General features: G+C 41.9%; 1 protein-coding gene and 1 pseudogene across 4 annotated transcripts; one reads left to right on the top strand and one right to left on the bottom strand.

The window, feature by feature from the left end:
* Positions 1 to 571: 571 nt before the first annotated feature.
* PURA (purine rich element binding protein A) lies at positions 572 to 12,748 on the bottom strand. Of its 4 annotated transcripts, none has more exons than XM_057490961.1 (2): positions 12,561 to 12,748; positions 572 to 5,943 (listed from the first exon to the last, which is right to left on the bottom strand). In XM_057490961.1, the coding sequence occupies exon 2, from the start codon at positions 5,785 to 5,787 to the stop codon at positions 4,816 to 4,818; it is 972 nt and encodes a 323-aa protein (XP_057346944.1). In that variant the 5' UTR covers positions 5,788 to 5,943; positions 12,561 to 12,748; the 3' UTR covers positions 572 to 4,815. The 4 variants fall into 4 exon arrangements, with proteins under 4 accessions (XP_057346944.1, XP_057346942.1, XP_057346943.1 ...); XM_057490959.1 differs by lacking the exon at positions 12,561 to 12,748 and adding an exon at positions 11,611 to 12,020; XM_057490960.1 differs by lacking the exon at positions 12,561 to 12,748 and adding an exon at positions 11,745 to 12,020.
* Positions 12,749 to 21,243: 8,495 nt separating this feature from the next.
* Positions 21,244 to 22,022, top strand: LOC118916832 (40S ribosomal protein S6-like; annotated as a pseudogene).
* The last annotated feature ends 916 nt before the right edge of the window (positions 22,023 to 22,938 follow it).

Below are 22,938 nucleotides of genomic sequence, written 5' to 3'. Positions count from 1 at the left end.
TCACTTTTTATGGGGAAAAACTCTTAAAAGTATGTTTTCATGTAAAATAAAATGAATTGTGTAGCTATGAAAGCAACCACAGCAGTAATTTCAGAAATCCCCATTTTAAGTTATCTGGAAATGTGTGTGCGTGTGTAAGTAATATGAAAAAATGAGTGGGAATATTGGAGAGGGTGAACCATGTGTGGGAGATAAAAATAATGTGGCCACCATGCCTGGTAGATAAACCAAAATGTCATAAAAGTAAAATGTGTTTAGAAAGTTTCAACAGTGCCAAAGGCAAAATGCTAAAGCACAGAAACAATGAATGAGATAACCCCCACAAACATCAAGTTCCACTGGAAAACAGGAAGAAAAAATTGACATATGCATCTTTTTTAATATACCAAATCTTAACTGACTTAAACATTATGTAAAGTGCTTGGGCCATAGTACCCACCCAGATTCTCATTATCAATGGACTTATTTTATCCCCTCCCTTCCACCCAAATTTAGTTCAGTTTTCCTGCAGAAAAAGTACAGCATTTCTATATTAACAAGAATAAGAAATGAAAACAGTGAGTACAACTGATATAGATCCATTGACTTTTATTACAAATGTACTTGATCACTTGGCTTCAAAAAGTTTAAAATCAATACCCTATTTTCTGTATGCCAGTACAAAGCAAACTGTTTTACAAATTAAATACCTAAAAATTTGACAAAAATATTAAAATTTGATGAAAAACAATTATAAAAATCCTTAATCTCTCTCTTCAAAAAAGGAGGCAGTCTTCCCACTCCTATTATACAATATTAATAATATTCACCATTTTTAGAATAGGTAGCTAAATTATATTTTTCTGTTAGCATACAAAACTTAGACTAATAGATTTTATTTGTATATGCTCCAGTTAAGTTTGTGAATGCCATCTGATTGCAATATAATCAACTATCTTTAATTGAGTCCTAATTTACACTTATTTAATAATTTGCATAGTTTAAAAAGGGGTAAAGGTTATTCTACAACTAATTTTCATAGGCTATTACAGTGCTATTTTTCAAGGCAATAAGTATTTGCTCCCAAATGAAATTATTTGTTTTCTTTAGGCAGGGGTTAAAATACTAGCAGCTTTCTCCATTACCTGAAAAATCAAACTGGACTAGTTATCCATCTCTAGATGTGAAGACCTAGTAAACATTGATAGACTTTCCACTTTGAGTCAAATTTCAACCCCTGCATGGGACAACTAGAAAGTGAGACTTTCAAGGTTTTTATTTCCCCATTGGTTTTGGTTTCTACTCTCCATGGCTTTTGAGAAGCTGGGAAAGTTTGTCTTTCCTGACTCGCATTGTCTTTCTTTTCCATTTGGCAAATATTCATCTACCTCCAATCTGTATCTAGTAGAGGAAAAGCCGACACAGCTTTTCTTAACTTCCTTTGTTGTCAAAGGCATGTATAATGAGTTCTACAGTTCTGGTTAGTTAACTTTAGCTCCCTCTGTGGCTGGATGACTGCTGCTTCTAGCATCAGCATGATAAATAGGAGGCACAAATAAAAAGTAGCTTAAAAAAAGATTTCGTGATTTAAAAGAAAAAAAACGAACAACACCAAACATATACACATATATGGGCATTTCAAATCTGGTGGCTGATCTCTGGATAAAATTACTTGACAGTGTCTCTCATTTTAAAGAATATCAATATTGCAATGCATTTCAAGTTTTCTTTTATACTTAGGCAAATATTACAGTTTAACCAAGTTCTTGGACCTTAATTATAAGACAAAGCAGATCATTAAAAATAAGGCATACATGTCAGGAACTAAGTTTTGTTTGCTTGCTTTTGGCACATTTGATCATACTGTCTTCTATGAATAACACATATGGTCAAATATACCATTTCCTTTTCTGTTTCAGCACAAACTAGTAAAATAAAACAAGAAAAAACTCCAACATAAAACACTGAGATATAGAACCTTGGTAAAGTACTGAGCACCTGGGGGGGGAAGGGTGGGGAAAGGCTGAAACAGTAGAGGGGAGAAGGAAGGTTGGGAGGGTGCTTGGGGAGGTAAATGAGATGCAAAAAAAGAGCATCTTTACAGTCACTTAGTCTTTTCTACGATAACCTTTTAAGTCTTAAGAGATTTGCATGTGGATTTCTTTTCAAACCCACTGACTGTAAATCAGATACTGGTTTCAAAATCTTAGTAAGATTGTGAGTAACTGTTATAGTGTAAAGACAATTGCACAATACATGTGCTTCTTGATCCGGTAGGATTCCAAGCAGAATCTGAAGTCTATAGGTAAGAAAGGCTTCACTTTAGGTAACTGTGACCCTAAAGAAAACCTTATGAAAGAACTCGAATCTCAAAGAAAGGACACTTTGCCTAAGTTTGCTGTGTTTTTGTTGACTTGCACTACTTATTGCTGGCTACTATGAAACACTGATCTAGGAGTACTCCAACAACCTGTAGTACAAGGCTTAACTTTAAGAAGCTATAGTAAACAAGAGACAAAATCAAAGCAATTCTCTTTCCTAACTAGTAACAGCACAGAGAATGCAGTCTTTTCCATATCACAGTTAAAGTACAGTGAACAAAACAGCTCAACAAACCTTAAGACAAAAAAGTGCAGGTTATTAATGTTTACATGCAGTTGATAAGCATTCCAAATGTCACATTATGCACTGTAAAAGCTCAACTTTACTATATGGAAATAAGAAAAATGCACCTTGGGGGAAGGGGAAAAGCAATTTAATCATTTCCAGTGATTTTGTAGGTAAAGAAATTCCTAACTATTGTACGGTCACCTAATATTTAACATTGTATGAATATTAAAAGCAAACAATTTAATGGAAAAATGCACAGTACAATGGAAATAGCTTGTTATTCAACACATACAGTAGATCTCAAAAACAAAGACAACACACTCAACCAGGGAGCTTAAAAATATCAAATCAAAACCCAAAGAACCAGCAGAAAAAAAATCCTTCAAAAAGACAACTGTTTTCACCTTCCTAGGCCAATGCTTTACAATGTGAGAAGCACTGATACCTTCCAGCTCCTACAGGTGGTGTCTTCTACATACAGCAGTTAGATCTATATGGCTGGATTGCCAAGAAACAATTCCATCCCCAGAACTCTGTCAGACAAGATCCTTTTTTTTTTAACCAAAATACTTTCTACAGACTTCCAAACCAAAATTACTGTTTAAGGCATCTTTTTTTTTATAACATTTTCTCTTCACTCAAAGATGATAGTCATGCAGCAATTTAATGATAAAAATATATTAATATTTTACTATACAGCAGCAAGAAGTTAGTCGTCAATTAAAAGCACACGAACATCTTTAAATGAAAACCTGTAAAAGACTATCGTTACAAACAATTTCAGTTTGGAGGACACAGCTTGGTAAAGTGCTCTCCTAAGCTTTGCATTTTCATACCCTACACCTTGAATATATGAGTTGTAAGACATACTTTTGATAGAAGGCATGTACACTGGGGAACACAAATACATTTAGCATATAATGTAGCCAGTAATAACTAGCACCACAGCTACATGGAAATCCTTTACATACACCAACTTGTCTTTCACTTTTAAAATGAAACTCAGAATCCATGGCTCAGTAGGATAACTATAATTGTGTTGCTCTGCTTTTAACAGGTCTACATGTTAATAGCACTGGCAAAAATCAAAGGATAGCTCAGACCTCTTACAAATTTAGAAGACAGTGCTAGTGACCACAAATAGACTTGCTACCTGATGTCCAAGTACAAGTTCACTGGAAATTGCTGCACGTTAGTTTTTAAAATCTTTCTACACATAATAAAAAAAATATATTATGAACAATACATCTCATATACACAATAATGACAAAACGCCTACTCAGTCAAAGCAAACAGATGCAGAAAAATAGTATGGGAGATTTCCTTTATCTTTCTTTCTCTTTTTTCCTTTTACTATTTGGGTAACTTTGGTTCCAACCATAAAAATCACAACTTTGCAAATTTCATTTAAATGCCTTTTTTAATAATTTCTTCATGTTCACAGAAGTTTCACTGACCATTTTTATATGTTTAAGGTCCAGATGCAATGCATATTGTATAAAAGAGAGCACTTATTGTTTACCTTGCATGAATTAAACCTACGTACCTTTAACTCTACAAACTTCTGCATAACATTTAGACAAAGCTCAGACACACAGCATGCCTAGCCCTCATATATATACACATCTCTAATCACAGGTATATAGGGTGTCAAATATACTATAGTAACCTCCATGTAAGGTTTGAAATTTGGTAACAAAATGAGAAAAACTAAAAATATTATTTTACGTGTTCTAAAATATCTCTTTTTTGTGCTAAAGTCAAATGTTAGCTCAACATGAAAAGGACTTTTATATAATTCAGCAATATTATAATCTTGACCATTTTGCAAACACTTTTAATAATAATAGCTTAAACGTGTACAAAAGTTCTTGGTTAATTAGGGAAATAAACACTCAGTTCTTTATATTTTTTAATCAAGTAGGAAACACAGTTCATATAATGTTATTACTTTTTGTATTTTTTTTGTTTTTTGTTTTTAGCAGCTGCTTACTGTTTTATATGGTGGATAAAGTGGACAACATCCAGCGATGGGTGGCAAGTCAAGAAGAGAAACTGTCAGTTGGTGGAGGTTCTGTGGGTGGTGCTCCCTTGGAGTTAAGTTATTTTTTTTTTAACTTTTTAACTTTTTATTTTCTTTCTTTACAGTATATTTTCTGTGTGTGTGTGGCTGTGTGTGTGTATGTGTGTATGCATGTGTGTGTGGGTTTTTTCCATTCAGTTTGATCAATCTTCTTCCCCTTCTTCCTCACCCTGCAGCAACAGGGTGGCAGCGGCGGTCTCCTCCTGCTGCTGCTGCTGCTGCTGGTGGAGCTGCTCACAGGCAGCTCGCTTCTCCCTCTGCTTCTCTTGAATCTTCTTCATCTCCTCCGAGTACTTGCAAAAGGTGTGTCCAAACTTGGCCCACACCTTGTAGGGCACGGTGATGGAGTTGCGGTAGGTGGGCTTCACCTCGCTCACTCGCATAAACACGCCGTACTTGTTGGAGCCCACATCGAAGAAGAAGCGCTTGTTGTCCACAGTCAAGGAGGTGCCCTCGGGCAGCTCGGCCGGCTCCTCCTCCACTCCGTAGTCATCGATGAGCTTGGCCAGAGCGTCGCGGAACTCGATGAGCCCCTGTGCGGGCAGCGCAATGGTCTGGCCCTGCGTGGAGCCCAGGCCGGGCCCCCGGTTGACCGTCTGGCGGATGCGCAGGAAGCGGCCGCGCTGGTTCTCCTTGAGATCCATGTAGTACTTGCGGTTCTCGCGCACCAGGAACTCACTCTTAAGCGCCCGGCGCGGCTCGTCCTGCGCCTGGGCCAGGTCGGGCGGCTGGCTGGGGCCCAGCTGCGCGTAGTGCTCGATGAAGTCGCCCAGGTAGTCGCGGAACTCCACGGCCACTGACATGGAGAGAGTGAGGCGGCTCTTGTTGCCGCCCGCGCCCACCTCGGCGATCTTCAGGAAGCGGCCCTTGGCATTCTGCTTCACGTCCAGGTAGAAGCGCTTGTTCTGGATGTCCACCCGCTTGGAGGCCAGCTCCTGCGTCTCGTGCTGCAGCCCCCCCGGGGCCCCGCCGCCGCCGCCGCCGCCACTGCCTCCGCCGCCCCCGCCGCCACCACCGCCCCCGCCGGAGCCCGAGCCCGAGCCCGGGTGCCCCAGGGAGCCGCCCGAGCCCAGCGCCGCACCACCCTGCTCGCTGCCGCTGTCTCGGTCCGCCATGATGCTGCGCTCCGCCGCCGCGCCGCCGCCGCCGCCGCCGCCGCCGCCTGCCGCTCCGCCCGCCGCCTCAGTCGCCTCAGCCGCCGCTGCTTTCCCTCCCCGGCTCCGCCTGCTGCCGCCGCAACCCCCACAGCCAGTCAGCCACTCTCGCGAGATCTGCGGGAGAGACGAGACCCGGTAACAGGGCACTGACTCCCCAGTACAGTAGCAGGGCGCCCTACTGTACGAGCCCACCCGCCCGCCGGCACGTGACCCGCGCCCCCTCCTCGCTGCCAGCCCCTGTCCGCCCGCCCGCCAGGCGGCGCCCACCCGCCGGCCCTCACCCCACACCCCTGGCTGCGGGGTGGGGGTGTGGGGAGCGGGACGCTCCGCGTCGCAGCTGCTGCTGCCACCGCCACCACTGTGACTGTCGCTGTTGGCCAGACTCTGGGCAGCCTTGGCCTGGGGAGTTGGGGGACTAGGGGTAAGAAGGGAACTACCGTACCAAGCACAAGGGAAGGCCCTGGGCTCTGCTTTCCAGTGACCCCAGAGAGAGGATGTGGGGGGAGGGGCCTGCGGAGCTCAGCTGAGAGCGCTGCAGAGAGGGGACACCGAGTCACGGCCACCTCCTCCCCTGCGTGCCCCAGCCAGACTCAGACCCAAACCCAGACAGGCCCACCCGCCGCCTGGCTGGGCTGTCTCCTACCGCAGAGCCCTGGCCGCAGGGGCGGGCGAGGAAGAGAGGTGGTGCGGTTGTAACCCTTAGCTGCAGAAGGGGCTGCCCGGGATGAGGACGGGGCGCTGGCAGCAGCGGCGCGGAGCAGCAGACACCTAGCCCGTCGCTCCCCTCGCTCCCGCCGCTCCCCCTCCCCGCGCACGGCAGCGGCTCTGGCCTCAGATGATCCCACTCCCCCCTCCCCCCAACCGCAGCCCCGCACAGTCGGGCGGGCGGGCGCACTCACCGGCGGGGGGGAGCCGAGCAGAGGACGGCAGCCTCACCAGGGCCGGGGTGCCCGCAGTGCCTGTTCCCGTTGGCCCTGCCCTTCCCCCCAAGCGACAATCAAAAACAAACCCCACACTCACCCCAAAAACCTTCACCCAGCCCTTTTTGGGACCACAACTGCCCGCATGCCTCCCCCTCCTCCTTCCGAGATTTGGGGAAGGGGGGCACCATGCTCAGGGCTGAGCCCAGCCTGGGTTGCCGGCCAGCTCTGCGGATGAACCAGGCCCTGCCGAGCCTTCGGCCCCTAGCCCACTCTCTTCCCTCTCTGGAAGGTCCCAGAATGGAGGAGAAAACCAAGCAGGCTTTAGGAAATTCACGAGCTAAAAATGTCAGGAATTTCCTGGGAAACGCAGTTCCTTACGGGATTCATTAACGCAGGTTCGCTCCCTCTTTTACCACTCCTCCCCACAAACTCCTAAGTATCAAGAAGAGTCCCCACCTCTCAATAAGTAAAACATGAAATGATTTCTGGTTTTAGGAAGACAGGTAGGTTACTGACCATTAATTAATCAATGAGTCTTTGGATACTGACAGCTAAAAGGGGTCTCTCTGGTCTCAGAAATAATTGATTTTTCTCTTGCTATATCTGAGGCATAATCTGGGGCCTATTTTCCTTCTCCCAGATAGACAGTGAATACTCAAACTCCCTCTATGCAGTGTTGCAATTCTGAAAGCTGTGGGAAAACTAAGGCCTATCTCCAGGGGACCCCCTGCCAATACCCCATCACCTTCTTCAGGGGGCTCAGAGGATACAGACACCAGAGCCCTTCTCCTGGCCTTCTTGAGCATGGATTGCTGCCTCCATCCTGAGAAGAGTGTGCCTTTCCCATCTATGGGTTCCATTCCCATTGAACATCCCCCAAGCCCTGAAATAAGATGACTTGCCTCCCTCACTTTTAGCTCTAGAGACAGCTGAGTACATGGTTGCCCAAGCTTCCTAGAAAAGAGAAGGGTAAAGAGAGGACTAATGATCAAGAAGCCACACCAGTCCAAGGCATAAGCCTTATCAATGCCGAAGCCCTCAAACCCCCCGAATATATCCCTTCACCTCCAGAGCAAACCTGGCTGCTAACTATTAGCAGCTTCCTTTTTCTCTTAGCAAGGGCCCCATTCTACCCAGTATTAGCTACTTTAGTTCCAGACTGACTTTTGCTACTTCCCGCTAAAAAGGAAGAAACAGGGCAAAGCACGCTGGATGCCAAAGAACAAACTGGGGTAGTCCTGTGAACCAGTCTCAGAACCACCTACCTGTCCAACAGTCCCTGAAATGGCTCCCTGAAGGTGAGGCCCACTCTGAGAGAGAGAGAAATCCAGGCTTTGGGCCCTGTGAACTTCCCCTTAGTTTGGGGGCATCCTCCAATATCGCTTAGTACCCTTTCAGTGCTGATTTTTCCGTACTCCCTCCCGTTCCCAAGTATGTAGGGAAGGGGACATAGGAACCACTGGTGCACTCCCATGCACAAAAATACGTGTGAAGAAGCAGCGGCTCCTCTGAGCTCTCACAGTAGCGATCAGGACCCTGGATAGACCCCGGCTCCAAACTGAGACACAAAGGCTGAGTGCAAGGGTCTTATGCACAACGGGGCGAGGCACTACGCTCTCACCTGTACGCTAAGGCTAAGATCTGGTTAAGTCCGATCTAGAAAAGCCACTGCTTTTTCTCAAGGCTTTACCTTGTACAGAACCAAGCCCTTGTCACTTCAGGAGAGCTCAAAGCAGCATCGAGGCCAAAGGGATTGTGATGAGGGGGCAAGTGCCTACCGGTCCCTGCATTCTTTCTAATGAGCGCTTCCCCCAGGACAGAAAACTAGGTCTCAAAACTGCCCGCCTTCTTAGAACAACTTTGGAGTCTAAATTTCTTGCCCTCTGTCCGAAACATTTAAGTCCAGGGGTTCTGAAGCAGTTTGAGTATGCCCTGATTCTCTGCAAAAGTGACTGTCACCAGGAACCGAGTTCTTAATTCCCCAGTGCAGAGGCAACTGATTACGTTTCTAAACAAAACACAGGTTAAACATCATTTGCACGCTTAAACTGGGAATTTTAAGCTCAGATCAGCAAATGACAGAGCTAAATCTCTTCACGTAAACATGTGCTTATTTTATGCTTTTTAATGCGATTTAGATATTATGTAAAAAATTTCTGCCGTTATATACCAGTTTCTCACTTTATAAATGTATCTAAAAAGCAAACAAGGTTAATAATATTTTTTCCAAAATAACTCAATAATAAATTGGATATTTAGAACATTTTCACTACAGTGAAATTCAGGTAAGCCTGTAAGTGGGGGCTTTTTAGTCCGACTGGGCAGGCGGGTGGGTAGTAAAAGGCAGCTTTCCTTAGGCTATATGATACACTACCTTTAAAAGGCAGTGTAGGAAGAATGAATATTGACTCAGAAACTCTTAAGTTTAAAAAAAAAGTTTAGAACCTTAATCAGAATTTCAAAGTTAGATTTGCATCCTAACATTGAAAATCCATTAGAAAATTGGTGGATTTAAAAAGACTTCTAGCCAATTGTTAATTACTAAACAATATACTAACTTGGTAAATGAAAAGCCAGTTTTAGTGTCTAGCTCTTCAAATTTATTATTTTAAAACAAATAGTTGTAAAATTAAATCTCTAATTTCAACCCAATGTAGAAAAGACAAAGGGAAAACGAAATACATTAAATGCAGCAAAATATCCATGCTAGTGAAAAATTTTTCAAAAAAATTCCTTTCTTCTCAAAGTTTGCTTACTTTTTAAAATCTGTAAATGTTTCTAGATTTCTTGTACTCTATTATTAACACCACACGCACATTTTGAAGAGAATAGAAACTGCTTTATTTTTAATCCCACTATCTCTATGCCTTTAACAAACTCTTACCACCAACAACAAAAAAACTGGCCGCAAGTGAAACAGACATTAGGCAGAACAAGAAGGAAAAATCCCTCAGTTTTCCTCAGCCTCAACTACGGATGATTCTGAAATAATCTAATTCAGCTTTGATTTTTAAAAGTAAAAATTAACACATACATTTATAAAATAACTTGGAGAGAAGTAATCGACTTCTGGGTAATATACTCTTTTGATTATGGAGTTCCCAACAGAAATACATTGATTAATATTTCACAAATCACATATTTTCAAAATAAAAGAGAAACAAGAACACTGGAACTTGTGTTTTCAAGTGCTACTTAGACAAAATGCTTGTCTTAATCCAGACAATTACCTTCAATACCCAAATCATTAAAGCTAACTAGAATGCTGTACTGCAAGTGTTCAAAGTGGAGGAATTACCTATTTCTTGTCATGACTACCAGGAAAATTAAGAGAAACTCTCAAGTAAATCTTAACATTTAACAACAATAAAGACTGCCAGTAATTTCACATTTTAAAAGAGTGTGTCCCCTTTCTATAGCTCACCTAATCTTTAAAATTATGCCTCTCCAATGCTATTTCAATGTTTAGGAGTTAAAGATATGAGTTAAACATTTAAAATTTGAAGAGAACAATCCATGATAGAAACCTCGCATTTCACAAAATGTTTCATTTTTAAGCATTTGCATTAGAGTTAAATAAACATAGCACACACTCTAAATTCGATAAAAGATTCAGAGAACCCGACATTTTATATACCCAAAAGGTCCAAACAGAACCAATGCAAACGTCATTAGCTGTCTTTCGGCTGACACTTAAATGGTTTTACTAGCACCCAAAGATGAAATAAGCAACTCTCTCCACAGTCTAGTCAACACACCAATTTTCAAAGCCGCAATTCGCAAACGTCAGTTTGGGCTGGGAGCAGTGGGGGTCTTGAAGTAATAAAGAATACTCCTTTTCTCCTGACAGTCTACCTAAAGATGTCAAACCAAATTCAGCCTCCCTTCCAAGGACACGGGACACAAACACAGACACCGCTGCAAAAACCTGTCCAAAAGCGCCTGGCCCTACAGAAACGTGAGGGGCCCAGATAAGAACAAATCAGAAACCTCCAGAGGGTCCCGCAGAGACAGCGGAAATGAAGGTGGCATTTATTCAGGGGTACACAGCAACGAACCAAAGAAAGTTGCCCCGACCGGACTCTTGGGCCTTTTTCTATCCAAGTTCAAACTCAAGGCAGATAAATTTGTGGGGGTCCCTTCCCCAATGAGACATCTCAGCCACTTCCCAGGCCCACTGTCGCTCAAAGGAAAGACCCTCCAGTTTCACATTCGTTCTTTTTGCCCCCGTCAGAAGGCTGTCGAGCTGACCTAGCTCTGTGGGGCACAAAAATTCCTTGTTCGGGCCACCCATCTTTGGGCCTGGCTTCATCTGCGATGTCAGCACCAATGTGTTGTTTTTTATTATTACAACGCATCCTGGGCGGGTATATGCATTGCGGGGGGTGAGGGTTTAAACAGAGGCGAGAAGGGGTTGGTAGTGGAGCCTAGAACCCTCCTTCCTCTCCCCTCCTGCCAGGGTTGCTGTGCAGGGAGTGCCGGCCCCGTCTGGCGCACTGTCCCAGACCCCGAGCGAAGGTGGCCAGGGGAAACGGGGCTTAGGGATTGCCAAGCAAACGGCAGCACTGGTGGGCTCCAGCGTCTGCGGAGGTAGGATTGTCTTTTTTTTTTTTTTTTTAAGGGGCGTGCGATTTTGTTCTCTTTTGGATGTGGGAAGGAGTTCGTTCGATCGTCCGCTACGGGCGGGGAGGAGGGAGGAGGCGTTGCTGCACAGCCAGGGTCCCCGGAGGGAGGGTGCGGGGAGGTGTACAACAGTACAGTAATTATTCCTGGGGTTTAAGGGGGCAATTAGAGGGGACGGGGTGGGCGGCACCTCGAGCTGTGGCAGTGGCAGCGGGGAAGGTCGCGAGGGGCTTACCCGGGCGGGCGGGCGCTGTCCTGCCGCAGGTGAGGGGCGCGGGCTGGAGGGAGGGAGGGCGCGCGCGAGGCTGGCGCCAGGCAGGAGCGAGGAAAGGGGGAGGAGGAGGGAGAGGAGGGCGCGCGCGCGCACACCTGTCCTGGACAGCGGCGCTAGCCGAGCGGCGCCTCACTCGGGCTCTGCCGGCAGAGGAGGGAGGAGGGCGGGCTGGCAGGCGGGGGCGGGACGCCGAGGGGAGGAGGAGGAGGCGGCGCGGATGGCTGGCTCGGCTCTCGCTCGTTCTCCCTCCAGCGGGCAGGCCCGGCTCACACCCTGCTTCTCCGGCTCACTTACAGCCCCCTTGGCTCTCCCTCCTCCTCCTCCTACCCCTGCGGGATCAGCTCGCCGCCGCCGCCGCCGCCGCCGCCGCAGACGGCAAGTCGTGGCAGCCAGACGTCGGCGCGTAACCCGGCGCTCCGTGCGTGACTCTAGGCGACGTCAGCGCGCGCTCCGCGCTACCCACCATCTCCCCCAACCCTCCCCCCGTGGCTTGCGCCCTCCGCCCTCGCGTCCCTCCGTTTCTGTTGCCGCGGCGGCGGCCGCCGCGCGCGGTCCCTCCGCCCCCATCTCGCGCGTGCGCGCGCCCTCCCCGCCGTTGGCGCGTCAGCAGCCCGCGGCCCAGGCCTTGAGGCGCGTCTGAGGAGGGGGCTGCCTGCGGCCTCTCTGCGCGCACTTCCTCCACCTCCGGCCCGTGGCGCCCCCAGGAGAACTTATCCCTCGTTGGGCTTTGAAGGCTGAAGCCAGGCTCAGGCGGGGATGGAACCCTGTAAGGGCCTGCGTCAGCTCCTGCTTAGGGCCCTTAGCGTCGTTGTCGGTGCCGCTACCGCCGCGTTACCCCCCTTCCGCCCCCGCCCTCGTTCCGCCCGCATCTCTCCGGAGGCAATGGGACTTCGTCTCTCGAAGGGTCTCACCTTGGCCTTCAGACGCCGCGGAGAGGGGCTAGGTGGGCAGAATTAAGAAGAAAGAGGCTGGATCACGTTCAGGCTCTAGCCCCAGGAATCCTTGACAGGAAGCGTGGGGTTGCTGCCCAGCCTCCCACGCAGTGTAGGTGAAACTGGGCCCCTTTGAGGGATTGTGACTAAGGCCAAAACCCTGATAAATATTACTTATGCGTCCTTGGGCCGAGGGGGAAAGAGTAAAAAAGACGAGTTAATTTCATAAATCGTTATGCAAGGGCGAAATGCAGGACTATAAAATGTCCTTTTAAGAATTTTCTTAAAATCTTACCAAGTTTGACAAAATTTTGATGCACGGTAAGTTTTCCCTCGCTTTGTATGTCGTCATCTCCATCCTGCAACACATCTGTGCAATCCGTACATAGAAAATAGATAAAACTATTGGGTGGTAAATAAATAGAAATCTGCCTTCACCATCTTTATCATTATTTAAAATCTCAGAGAAGTCAGCCTGTGATTTAGGAAAACTTAGTCACTGTCCTAACTTATTTAACTGAATATATTTTCAAACTACTTTGCAACACACGGCAAGATACTTTTTTTTTTTCTGGCAACAGTAGGCTTTTAAGCTCGCTTATTATAGCACCTTTTCCAAGAAGCTTATCTAGTTAAGCCTTGGAGGCAAGTAGGAGCGAGGTGAAATTAACCCCATTTTTTAGACGAGAAAATTGAGTTATAAAAATGTAAGTCAGTTGTTCAGAGTTGCAAGGAATCTGTCACCCATAGAGGGAAACACTTTAGGTCTGCTATCACCGACTGTGTCCACTAAACCAGAAATCCCTCAGTTGTTTACTTCCAGGTATCTTTTGACTGCTCCCCCCATGCTCCCCCTTCCCGCCCCCTCGCCTTATTAGGCACCCCTCTCACACTGTAGGCAGTACCTAATGTCAGAGAAACAAATTTGGGAGGTGCTCCTGGAGACACCAAATCACAGAGGTTTGAGTGTGAAATTTTTCTGCCATAGGAAATTAAAGCTCAACAGTTAGTTATTGTGAAACAATTCGACTTCCATACACCACCAACAAAATGTTAATTAATCCCTGATTAGAGCTGCAAAAATTTTTGAGACAGATTTAGGAATGATGGGTCATTTCCTTTGAATTGCTTCTTTTTCTCCTCATCTTTAGGTGGCAGCACTACTATATAAATCTCTTTAGAACTACAGTCTTCTGCAGCTTGATATCCTAAAGACTGTTTTGTCCTAAATGCTTCCAGCTATATTGTGGAGATTAGAAGCTGGTGAAAATAAGAAATCATAGCTGAGAATTAGAATACTTAGGCAGTTCTAAAGGAGGAAAAGCAGACTTTTAGAGAAGTTAATAAACTACATAAATATAATCTATTGAGGGCAAAGACCAGAAAGTTTCTTTTAAACTTCTTTTTTAAAGTTGTATGAGGAGCAAGTAGCATCTTTACTCTAAACCTGATCTTTTATTGAAACGTAACACAAGATAACCTTCCAAAGTAAATACAGTTTCTCAATACTGCATATTGATTAAGCATTTACAAGTTTAAAGTTGCTAGTTGCATAATAGCCGGTATTCTAACTACAATTTTAAAATCCAGGTGCAATTTTCCTCATTAAGCTGTATCAACCTTAGGAACTTTATTGTTGACACTACCGGAAGAGAACTCTTCTTGACTCCCTACTTCTCTTCCTAAATTGTTCATATACAAAGTAAACCACCATCACTCAAGCTCCGAGAAATGAGAAGACAAGAAAAACCAAATGTAAAATGATAGTAATTTTCAGATATTCTGTATCTTAATTTCTCCCACATATTTTGAGGGTAATCAACTAATATATGGGGGTTATTTGGCTCAAGTGTTTCCCAAGTAGAACAACTCTGTCATGATTTCGTATATTTATGTTAGTTCTCCTTGCACCCCTTGATCTAAGCAACTAAACAAAATTGAGTTTACATGCATTTCAGAATAGACTGTATCAGATTTACAGTATAAACACAACCACAAAGGAATATAGAGTTATGACCATCAGGAGTGAGAAATCAAATTATTTTGGGGTAGAGGATGAAGTGTTAATAAAGTCTTTCTTGATGTCAGCTTCCATCTTTCTTAAGTCAAACTTGGAAAAGGAGTCTCAAGAAAATTGGTAGAACTCAAACTCAGCAGTATTATGTTAAGATTTTTAAGCTCCCTGGTGCCAGCAAATCATGCAGCCTGGAGGCCTTTGCTCCAAACTTCTGCCAACTCCAGTTTGGCAGTAAAGTGTTCTGTTGAACAAAGTTTGCACGTGTTTGGGGTGTGAAGTGGTTTCTCTGGCATTTATCTGGTTTTATTCCAGTTAAGGAACTTGAAGACAAGGGTCAGACGTGTGAGACTTGTATAGTTCATATGTGGCTGGAAACAGACTGCTAGTGATCTTGAATTTTCACTTAAGACAACTTTTTGTTGTTGTTGTAATTATTGAAATGGACCCTTCAGTTTACTTCTTAAGTGCTGACATGACATTGAACCAGTTCCCAGAAGCAGGTAAGCGGGACCCTCTCCGTTAAAGGTATAGAGCTGTGGAAAATTACTCATCCTCCTACCCACAATACCAGCAACATGTTTATCCAGATGAAACTCACTAAATAATAATATGTAACTTGTGGACAAAGAGGCCAGTAATTATGTAAACTATATCTCATTGTCACATATAACTGAGCCTCTGATTTCCTTTTTTGGTATCATTAATCTACAACTACATGAGGAACATTATGGTTACTAGACTCCCCCCATTATCAAGTCTCCACCACATACCCCATTACAGTCACTGTCCATCAACTTAGTAAGTTGCTATAGAGTCACTACTTGTTTTCTCTGTGTTGTACAGCCCTCCCCATGCCCCTCCCCTACATTATGCGTGCTAATCATAATGCCCCTTTTTCCCCCTTATCTCTATCTTCCCACCCATCCTCCCCAGTCCCTTTCCCTTTGATAGCTGTTAGTCCACTCTTGGGTTCTATGAATCTGCTGCTGTTTTGTTCCTTCAATTTTTTCTTTGTTCTTATACTCCACATATGAGTGAAATCATTTGACACTTGTCTTTCTCCGCCTGGCTTATTTCACTAAGCATGATACCCTCTAGCTCCATCCATGTTGTTGCAAATGGTAGGATTTGTTTTCTTCTTATGGCTGAATAATATTCCATTGTGTATATGTACCACATCTTCTTTATCCATTCATCTACTGATGCCCACAGGTTGCTTCCATTTTTTGGCTATTGTAAATAGTGCTGCGATAAACATAGGTTGCATATGTTTTTTCAAACTGGGCTCCTGCATCTCTGATCTTTTTTGATATCAGTTATCTGACTTCATCTTTTTTACCTATCTCCTCCCATCCTGGAGTCATTGGTTAACAATACCTGACCCCGATATGTGTGCTAATTTATCGTATTTCAGAATTCCCTCTTCGTATGGGAATGGGAAATATATACAAACAGTCTCACTTTCCATTTTTTCCCCAAGTAATTCAAATAGAAAATTCTTGCATAATCTGGAGTAGCACAGTTTAAAAGTCATTAAACTGCTGTTGGAGCATTCTTTTTGTTTTGTTTTTCTTCTGATTTAAGAGTATTGGAAAAAAGTACAAAAATAAAAGTTAACAGTTGTCAAAATGATACTATTATCTTACCTTTAGCCATGCACAATGGGGTATCAATTTGTAGGATACAAGTATGCTAATTTGAAAATGGAAGTTATTCTTTTTTTTTAGTATCATTAATATACATTTACATAAGCAACATTGTGGTTACTAGATTCCCCCCATTATCAAGTCCCCACCACATACCCCATTATAGTCACTGTCCATCAACGTAGTAAGATGTTATAGAATCACTGCTTTTCTTCTCTGTGCTATACTGCCTTCCCCGTGCCCCCCCCCCACATTATGTGTGCTAATTGTAATGCCCCTTATTCCCCTTATCCCTCCCTTCCCACCCATCCTCCCCAGCCCCTTTCCCTTTGGTAACTGTTAGACCATTTAGAAGTTATTCTTGATACTTAGGCCAAAAGTGTGGCCTGAATTCTTTTTTGCACCTTTCCCTTTTCTTTCCTTCTCTTTAAAGTAATTCCCGAGTCAGAGCTAACATATGAGTAAGTTTAGAAATGGAAAGGAAAGCTGGGACTTTCCAAAGAGTAGAACTATCTGGACTGGAAAGTACTATTGAACTTTCTGGTACATGTTAGGGTGATGCCAAACTCTTTTGCTTGCCTGCCTTAGAATATCAGTGTGTTGTCATTTTACTACCTGGAGCAAGACCAAATACATACATAAGTAGGTATGTACATATAACCAGACACCATTACTCTCTGAAGCCAATATATAGCCCATTTTTACAATGAATTCAGTAGCACTTTGCACTTAGATGAAGATCAGATGGGTTTCTTTCTGTGGTGAGTAAAAGGTGTCAGAGGGAAAAATCAAGATGACACTCCATAGAAAAAAAACAGAGTGCTTTTTTATTATTTTGTCCTGAGTATTTTTATCTTTTAAGTATATATTTTCTTCTTGTCTACTTTAAATACTCAAAATTAATTATTAAATATAAATGTAATGTAAGTGTGATCATTAGTTTTTACTCCTTAGATAGTAAGTCAATATTTACTTGATAAACTATATAAAGAAATATTTTTTAATTACTATTTTGGAATCAATTCATTAATACATATATTACACAGATATATTACAGCTGATGTTTAGATGGCATTTTAATCTTTTTTTTTTTTTGCTTTTAACTTCCTTTTGGAAAGTAAATGTATCAGGACTAGTTCTTGGAACTAACCACTATTTATCAGTCAGTCTTGTTCTCTTGAGTCCTTTATTGAGCAATATCTATCAAATACCTATTTGTCAGACATTGCTCTGTGTGCTTGAATAAAAAGTCCCTGTTCTCATAGGGTTTCCAGTCTAGTAAGACAGATAATAAGCAAATATATAGTATAATGCTGAATAATGAGAAGTGCTAAATTAAAAAAAAATTCATTGAAGGAGAGAGTTTTCTGTGTAATTGTGTGTGTATGTGTGTGTGTAGGTCTCCTACCTGATATTTTAAATAGTATGATCAAGGAAGTCTCTCTAAAGAGGTATATATGAGCAGAGACCTGAAATAGTCATTTGAATACCTGGGGAGATGTTCCAGGTGTTGCAAACAATTAATGCCACATAAGGTCACTCAGCTATAGTCCAGGCAATATCCTATGTGGTAACTATGTATACATCTTTTTTTTGTCCTTCAGATAAACTTATTAGGTTTTCTGGGAAATAGAGAGCAATGGTGATATTGAATGAAAAACTTTTCTGAAAACCTAATAAGCACCCAGAAAACCTAATGAGTTTCTTTTTTATCTGAAGGACAAAAAAAAGATGTATACATAGTTTGATTAAGGGCTGCTGCCCAGGACAACACATGTTAAGTAAAATATAGATTAGATAGTGTATTACATTCCTAAAATATGAAAAGAAAATTTAATTCAGAAACACATCTGGCTCCAAGGATTTTGGATAAAGGGTTGCAGACCTATACCAGATTTCCTCTTGATTCTCTGGTTAAATATCATCATTGATATAATCTTTAGAAGTCTTTTATTCAAAAGTATAATATTTATGTTCCTGGTGCTATGTAAGCCCTCTTTATATATATATATATATATATATATATATATATATATATATATATATATATGCTCATAAAATCCTCACAACAACCTTATGAGTAAGTTCTATTAGCCTCATGTTTACAGATGAGAAAACTGGCACGTAGAGATTAAGAAACCTGCCAAAATCACACAGCCACTAAGTAGCAGAGCTAAGAATTGAACCTAAACAATTTTCCTTCATAGTTTGCATTCTTTGCCATTAGGCTAGCCCTCCCTCTCCCCACTCCTTTCTCCCTTCCCTCTACTTTGGAGAAGTTTTGAATATTAGCATGGTTGATTCCTTCTACTTTGAAATATTAGACATTTAAACTTTACATTTTCTTTATAAACAAGTGTCTTTAAATATTTTTTTAATTTGCTCCTACTATAATTTTAGCTATTTCTATTCCCAAATGAGATTGGAGAGTTACTTACCTTCATTCATTCTGATAGGTTTTCATGTTAATCTTAACTTTCACTATCCTTTTCCTGTCCTCTGAATATCCTTGCATAATTATGAGGCACCTCTCTTGTCATTGTGGTCTTGTTAGATGTTAGATCACATTAAAAATTTGGATCTAGTTTACTGAGCAGTAACATCTGCTAAATAAAGCTCTGCCATGCTTATAGGTTTCTCTCAATGAATTGTATAAAATGCTTCAGATTACTTTATTCTACACATATTAAATTTGCATTGTTGAATTGAAATTGATTTTGTTTTCATTAGTTTGTTCTCACATAAGGGTCCTTCCATAAGCAGAAAGTTTTCTGTTTTATTTACGTATTGATTGCTATCTAAAAGCAAGGTTGACTATAGCATGAGATTGGTTAAAGACTCTATAATTGTACAATATAGGTAGGATCAATTTGAGCAAGTGTATTATATTAAATTTTCTTTCAAAGTATCTATTCTTGATTGTACCAGAGATTCATTGTGAGATATTAAGCAAATCATTTTAGTTGTTCTCTGTGGAAATTAACATGTTGTCCTTGAATACAAAGGTGGTTCTGACCCACACTCAGTAAAGCATCTTTGCTGTAATATTGATAGACTTGTTCTGAGCCAAATGCAATTTCTATGGAGTCACTCAACAGCTCCTGTTTGCTAAATTTAGAGGTGCAGTTCATGGCCACCAGAGCCAAGAAGGAATTAAACCTATCAGCTTTACCTCATTAACAATCTGCTGAACCAAATGAGCCAATAATTCAGCTATTAAATTGCTAAACAAGAAAAAAGAGAGACTGAATAAATACATATATGCATTGAGATTGACTATAAAGTACTTCAATTTATTATATGAGAAATTGAGGACTTTGCCAGGTTTACCTCGAGTAATTTCTACCTCTATCTCCTGAGGGATCAAAAAAATGACATTTTCTCCTAAGACCATGTGCCAGAGACACTCATTAGGTTTCAGGGTAGAAAAGTTTTTTATTCAGTGTCACCATTGCTCTGTAATTCCCATGATTATCAGTCCATCATTTAATACAAGATTTATATACAACCATACAAGAGAAATCTTGGTTCCTCTGCTATATACTACATTCATAATGTCCAATACAAAACTTTTGGGGCACATCATTAACATTTACCAAGGTGTAATTTTGTCTTGGGGGTAAAAATTTAATACAGTTTACATCAACCATTTATAAACAAATTTAAACAAATTCGTGTGATGAACAGCTATTTTTAGCGCATTTGCTTTTTCCTAACTCTTAGTTGGGAAATTCCTCTTCTATTCAGTGTGCTCATCAAGAATGTGGACTGGTTAATCCAATCTCCTAGGTTCAAAACTTTGCTTTCAAATTCCTAACTTTGTGACTCTGGCAAATTACTTAATCTCTAGAGGCCCTAGTTTCTTCATTTACCATATGATGATAATAATACCACTGCCACATAGGTATATTAGGAAGATCAAATTAGTTAATTCATACAAAGCATTTGGAAGAGGATCTGGCACGTAAGTTCTCCATAAATGTGAATCCCACCCACTGTGTCAGTAACTTTTTGATCAATTTTCTTAAACCCCAAGCCAAGTTCTCTTTCTCTCTCTTTTTTCATTCACATTTCAGGATCACAGGCTTTGCCCTTAGATTAAAACTTTCTCACTGCCAGATGCATCAACTGCATTGTTCTTGAAAACTTCCAACTATTCTTCTCTTTTCTCAGTTTTGAGCCATTTTATTCTTTATCTGAACACCTTTTTATGAGTTCTCTACATAGTATGTCTTCCATTTGCACACTGAGTTTTTTCCTTGATAACTAGAATATGAGTTCCTTGAGAGTATGGACTGTGTCTTTTTTTTTTTTAAGGTGTGATTGATATACCCTCTTATGAAGGTTTCACATGAAAAAACAATGTGGTTACTACATTTATGCATATTATCAAGTCCCCACCCATACCCCAATGCAGTCACTGTCCATTAGTGCAGCAAGTTGCCACAGGTCCACTATGTCCCTTCTCTGTGATACATGTTCTTCCCGTGACCCCCCACACCATGTGAACTAAACATAATACTCCTCAGTCCCCTTCTCCCTCCTTCCCCGCCCGCCCTCCCACACCCCTCCCCTTTGGTAACCACTAGTTCATTCTTGGGGAACTGTGTCTTAATCATCTCTATTAATCCCTGTCCCTTCCCCCTCACTGCTGCACAGTTTATGCTAAAGCAAGGTTGACTGAATAAATGAACCCATTTAAGCCTTCATATTTTGCTCATTTTATTCTGGGTATTCTATTCTGAGCCTCCAGTTTTCCTGAAAATTCTCTTGCTCCATTTGTCTCTGAAAGTTTTAACTTTATGTGCTGATGATGAGTTCCCACCCTGGATCATCACAATTTTCTGACTAAGGTAAGAGGTTCATTATTCACATGTTAGAGAAAGATTCCCATTTAATTCACCTGGATTTAATTTCATTTATATTCTCTTGGTTCCAGCTAGACTGATTATTCTCTTTAAAATCTGTAAGTAGCTCCTTGTTTTCGTGTTGACTAAGAGGTGGTTGGCTGCTTGAGGATGAAGCTGAACATCTCTTTCCCAGCCACTGGCTGCCAGAAACTCATTGAAGTGGACAATGAATGCAAACTTCATACCTTTTATGAGAAGCATATTGCCACAGAAGTTGTTCTGATGCTCTGGGTAAAGAGTGAAAAAGAGTTATGTGGTCTGAATCAGTGGTTGGAATGACAATATTTCTCCATGAAGCAGGGTGTCTTAACCCATGGCTGTGTCTGCCTTCTACTGAGAAAGGGGCCTTCCTGTTATAGAACAAGGAAGACTGGAGAAAGAAAGCACAAATCTGTTCAGGGTTGCGTTGTGGATGCCCATGTGAGTGTTCTCAACTTGGTCATTGTAAAAAAGGAGAGAAGGACATTCCTGGACTCATGATACTGTGCATCACCACCTGGGACCCAAAAAAGCTAACAGAACCTGCCAACTTTTCAGTATCTAAAGAAGATGACGTCCGCCAGTATGTTGTGAGAAAGCCCCTAAATGAAGAAGGTAAGAAACCTAGGGCCAAAGCGCCTAAGATTCAGCATCTTGTTACTCCACCTGTCCTGCAACACAAACATTGGTGTATCCCTCTGAAGAAACAGTGTACTAGGAAATATAAGGAAGAGGCAGCAGAATGTGCTAAACTTTGACCGAGAGAATGAAGGAGGCCAGAGAAACACTCTAGGAACAGATTGCTAAGAGACAGAGGCTGTCCTCTCTGAGAGCTTCTACACCTAGGTCTGAATCCAGTCAAAAACGAGATTTTTGGAGTAACAAATAAGAGCAGACCTGAGGCAAAAAAATCTATAAGTAGCTTTGAGAGGGATTCTGTTTTGCAGAACCCTTATTCCTTATTTGAAGAGAGAGCCATACCACCCTCCATTTCTTTACATGCAAAGTAGGAATCACTTCTCTCTCTCTGTCACTTGGAGAAGGTGAGGATGAATTAAATCTCTTAAATTTTTTCTTTTTAGTATATACAAAATATATACATATAAAACACATATTAGGTATAAAGCTTAATAATATAATGAACTACCCAACCCAAGAACTAGAACATTTCCCACTAACTCACATCTACCTTTGTGTTTCTCCTCTTTCTTCCCCCTGCCCTCAAGGGGTCACCAATATCCTAATTTCTTTTGCTTATCCTTTCATTGCTTTTTTTTTTAGTTTACTTTTTAAAATGTACATGTGCTAAAACAATATGTTTCTTAATTTGTGTTTTCAGCTATCATCAGATATATAATTTTCTGGGATTTGCCCTTTTAACTCAGCATTACATTTCCAAGGTTCATTCATGTAGTTGTAATACAATGATTGTTGATTTTCAGTACCATATAACATTCTATTGTATGAATAGATCACAATGTATTCCTCTGTTGATATGCAGTTGGGTTGTTTTTAGCCTTTTAAAAAATTATAAACATTGCTGTAAAAAAAATTCTTCTGCATGCCTCTTGTCACACATGCAAGTGTTTCTCTTGGTTGTATACCTAGGAATAGGGTTGCTGGGTTGCAGAGTATGCAAATATTCAACTTTGTGAGATAATTAATGCCAAATAACTTTCCATGTTCCCACAGTTTTTAAGAATTCTTACTCTCAATATTTTGTATTATTACACTTAATTTTTGCCAGTCTAGTGGGGGTAATTGGTATATATCTACTTTTTATAGGTTAGAAAAAGGAGTTAACT

This window comes from Manis pentadactyla, chromosome 13 (assembly GCF_030020395.1).
Source record: "Manis pentadactyla isolate mManPen7 chromosome 13, mManPen7.hap1, whole genome shotgun sequence".
Taxonomy (NCBI): domain Eukaryota; kingdom Metazoa; phylum Chordata; class Mammalia; order Pholidota; family Manidae; genus Manis; species Manis pentadactyla.
Note: the sequence above shows the minus strand (reverse complement) of the source record. Positions and strands in the feature narration are given on the sequence as shown.

Excerpts from the sequence above, each read along its gene's own strand:
- PURA (XM_057490961.1), bottom strand. The coding sequence starts at position 5,787 with ATGGCGGACCGAGACAGCGGCAGCGAGCAGGGTGGTGCGGCGCTGGGC.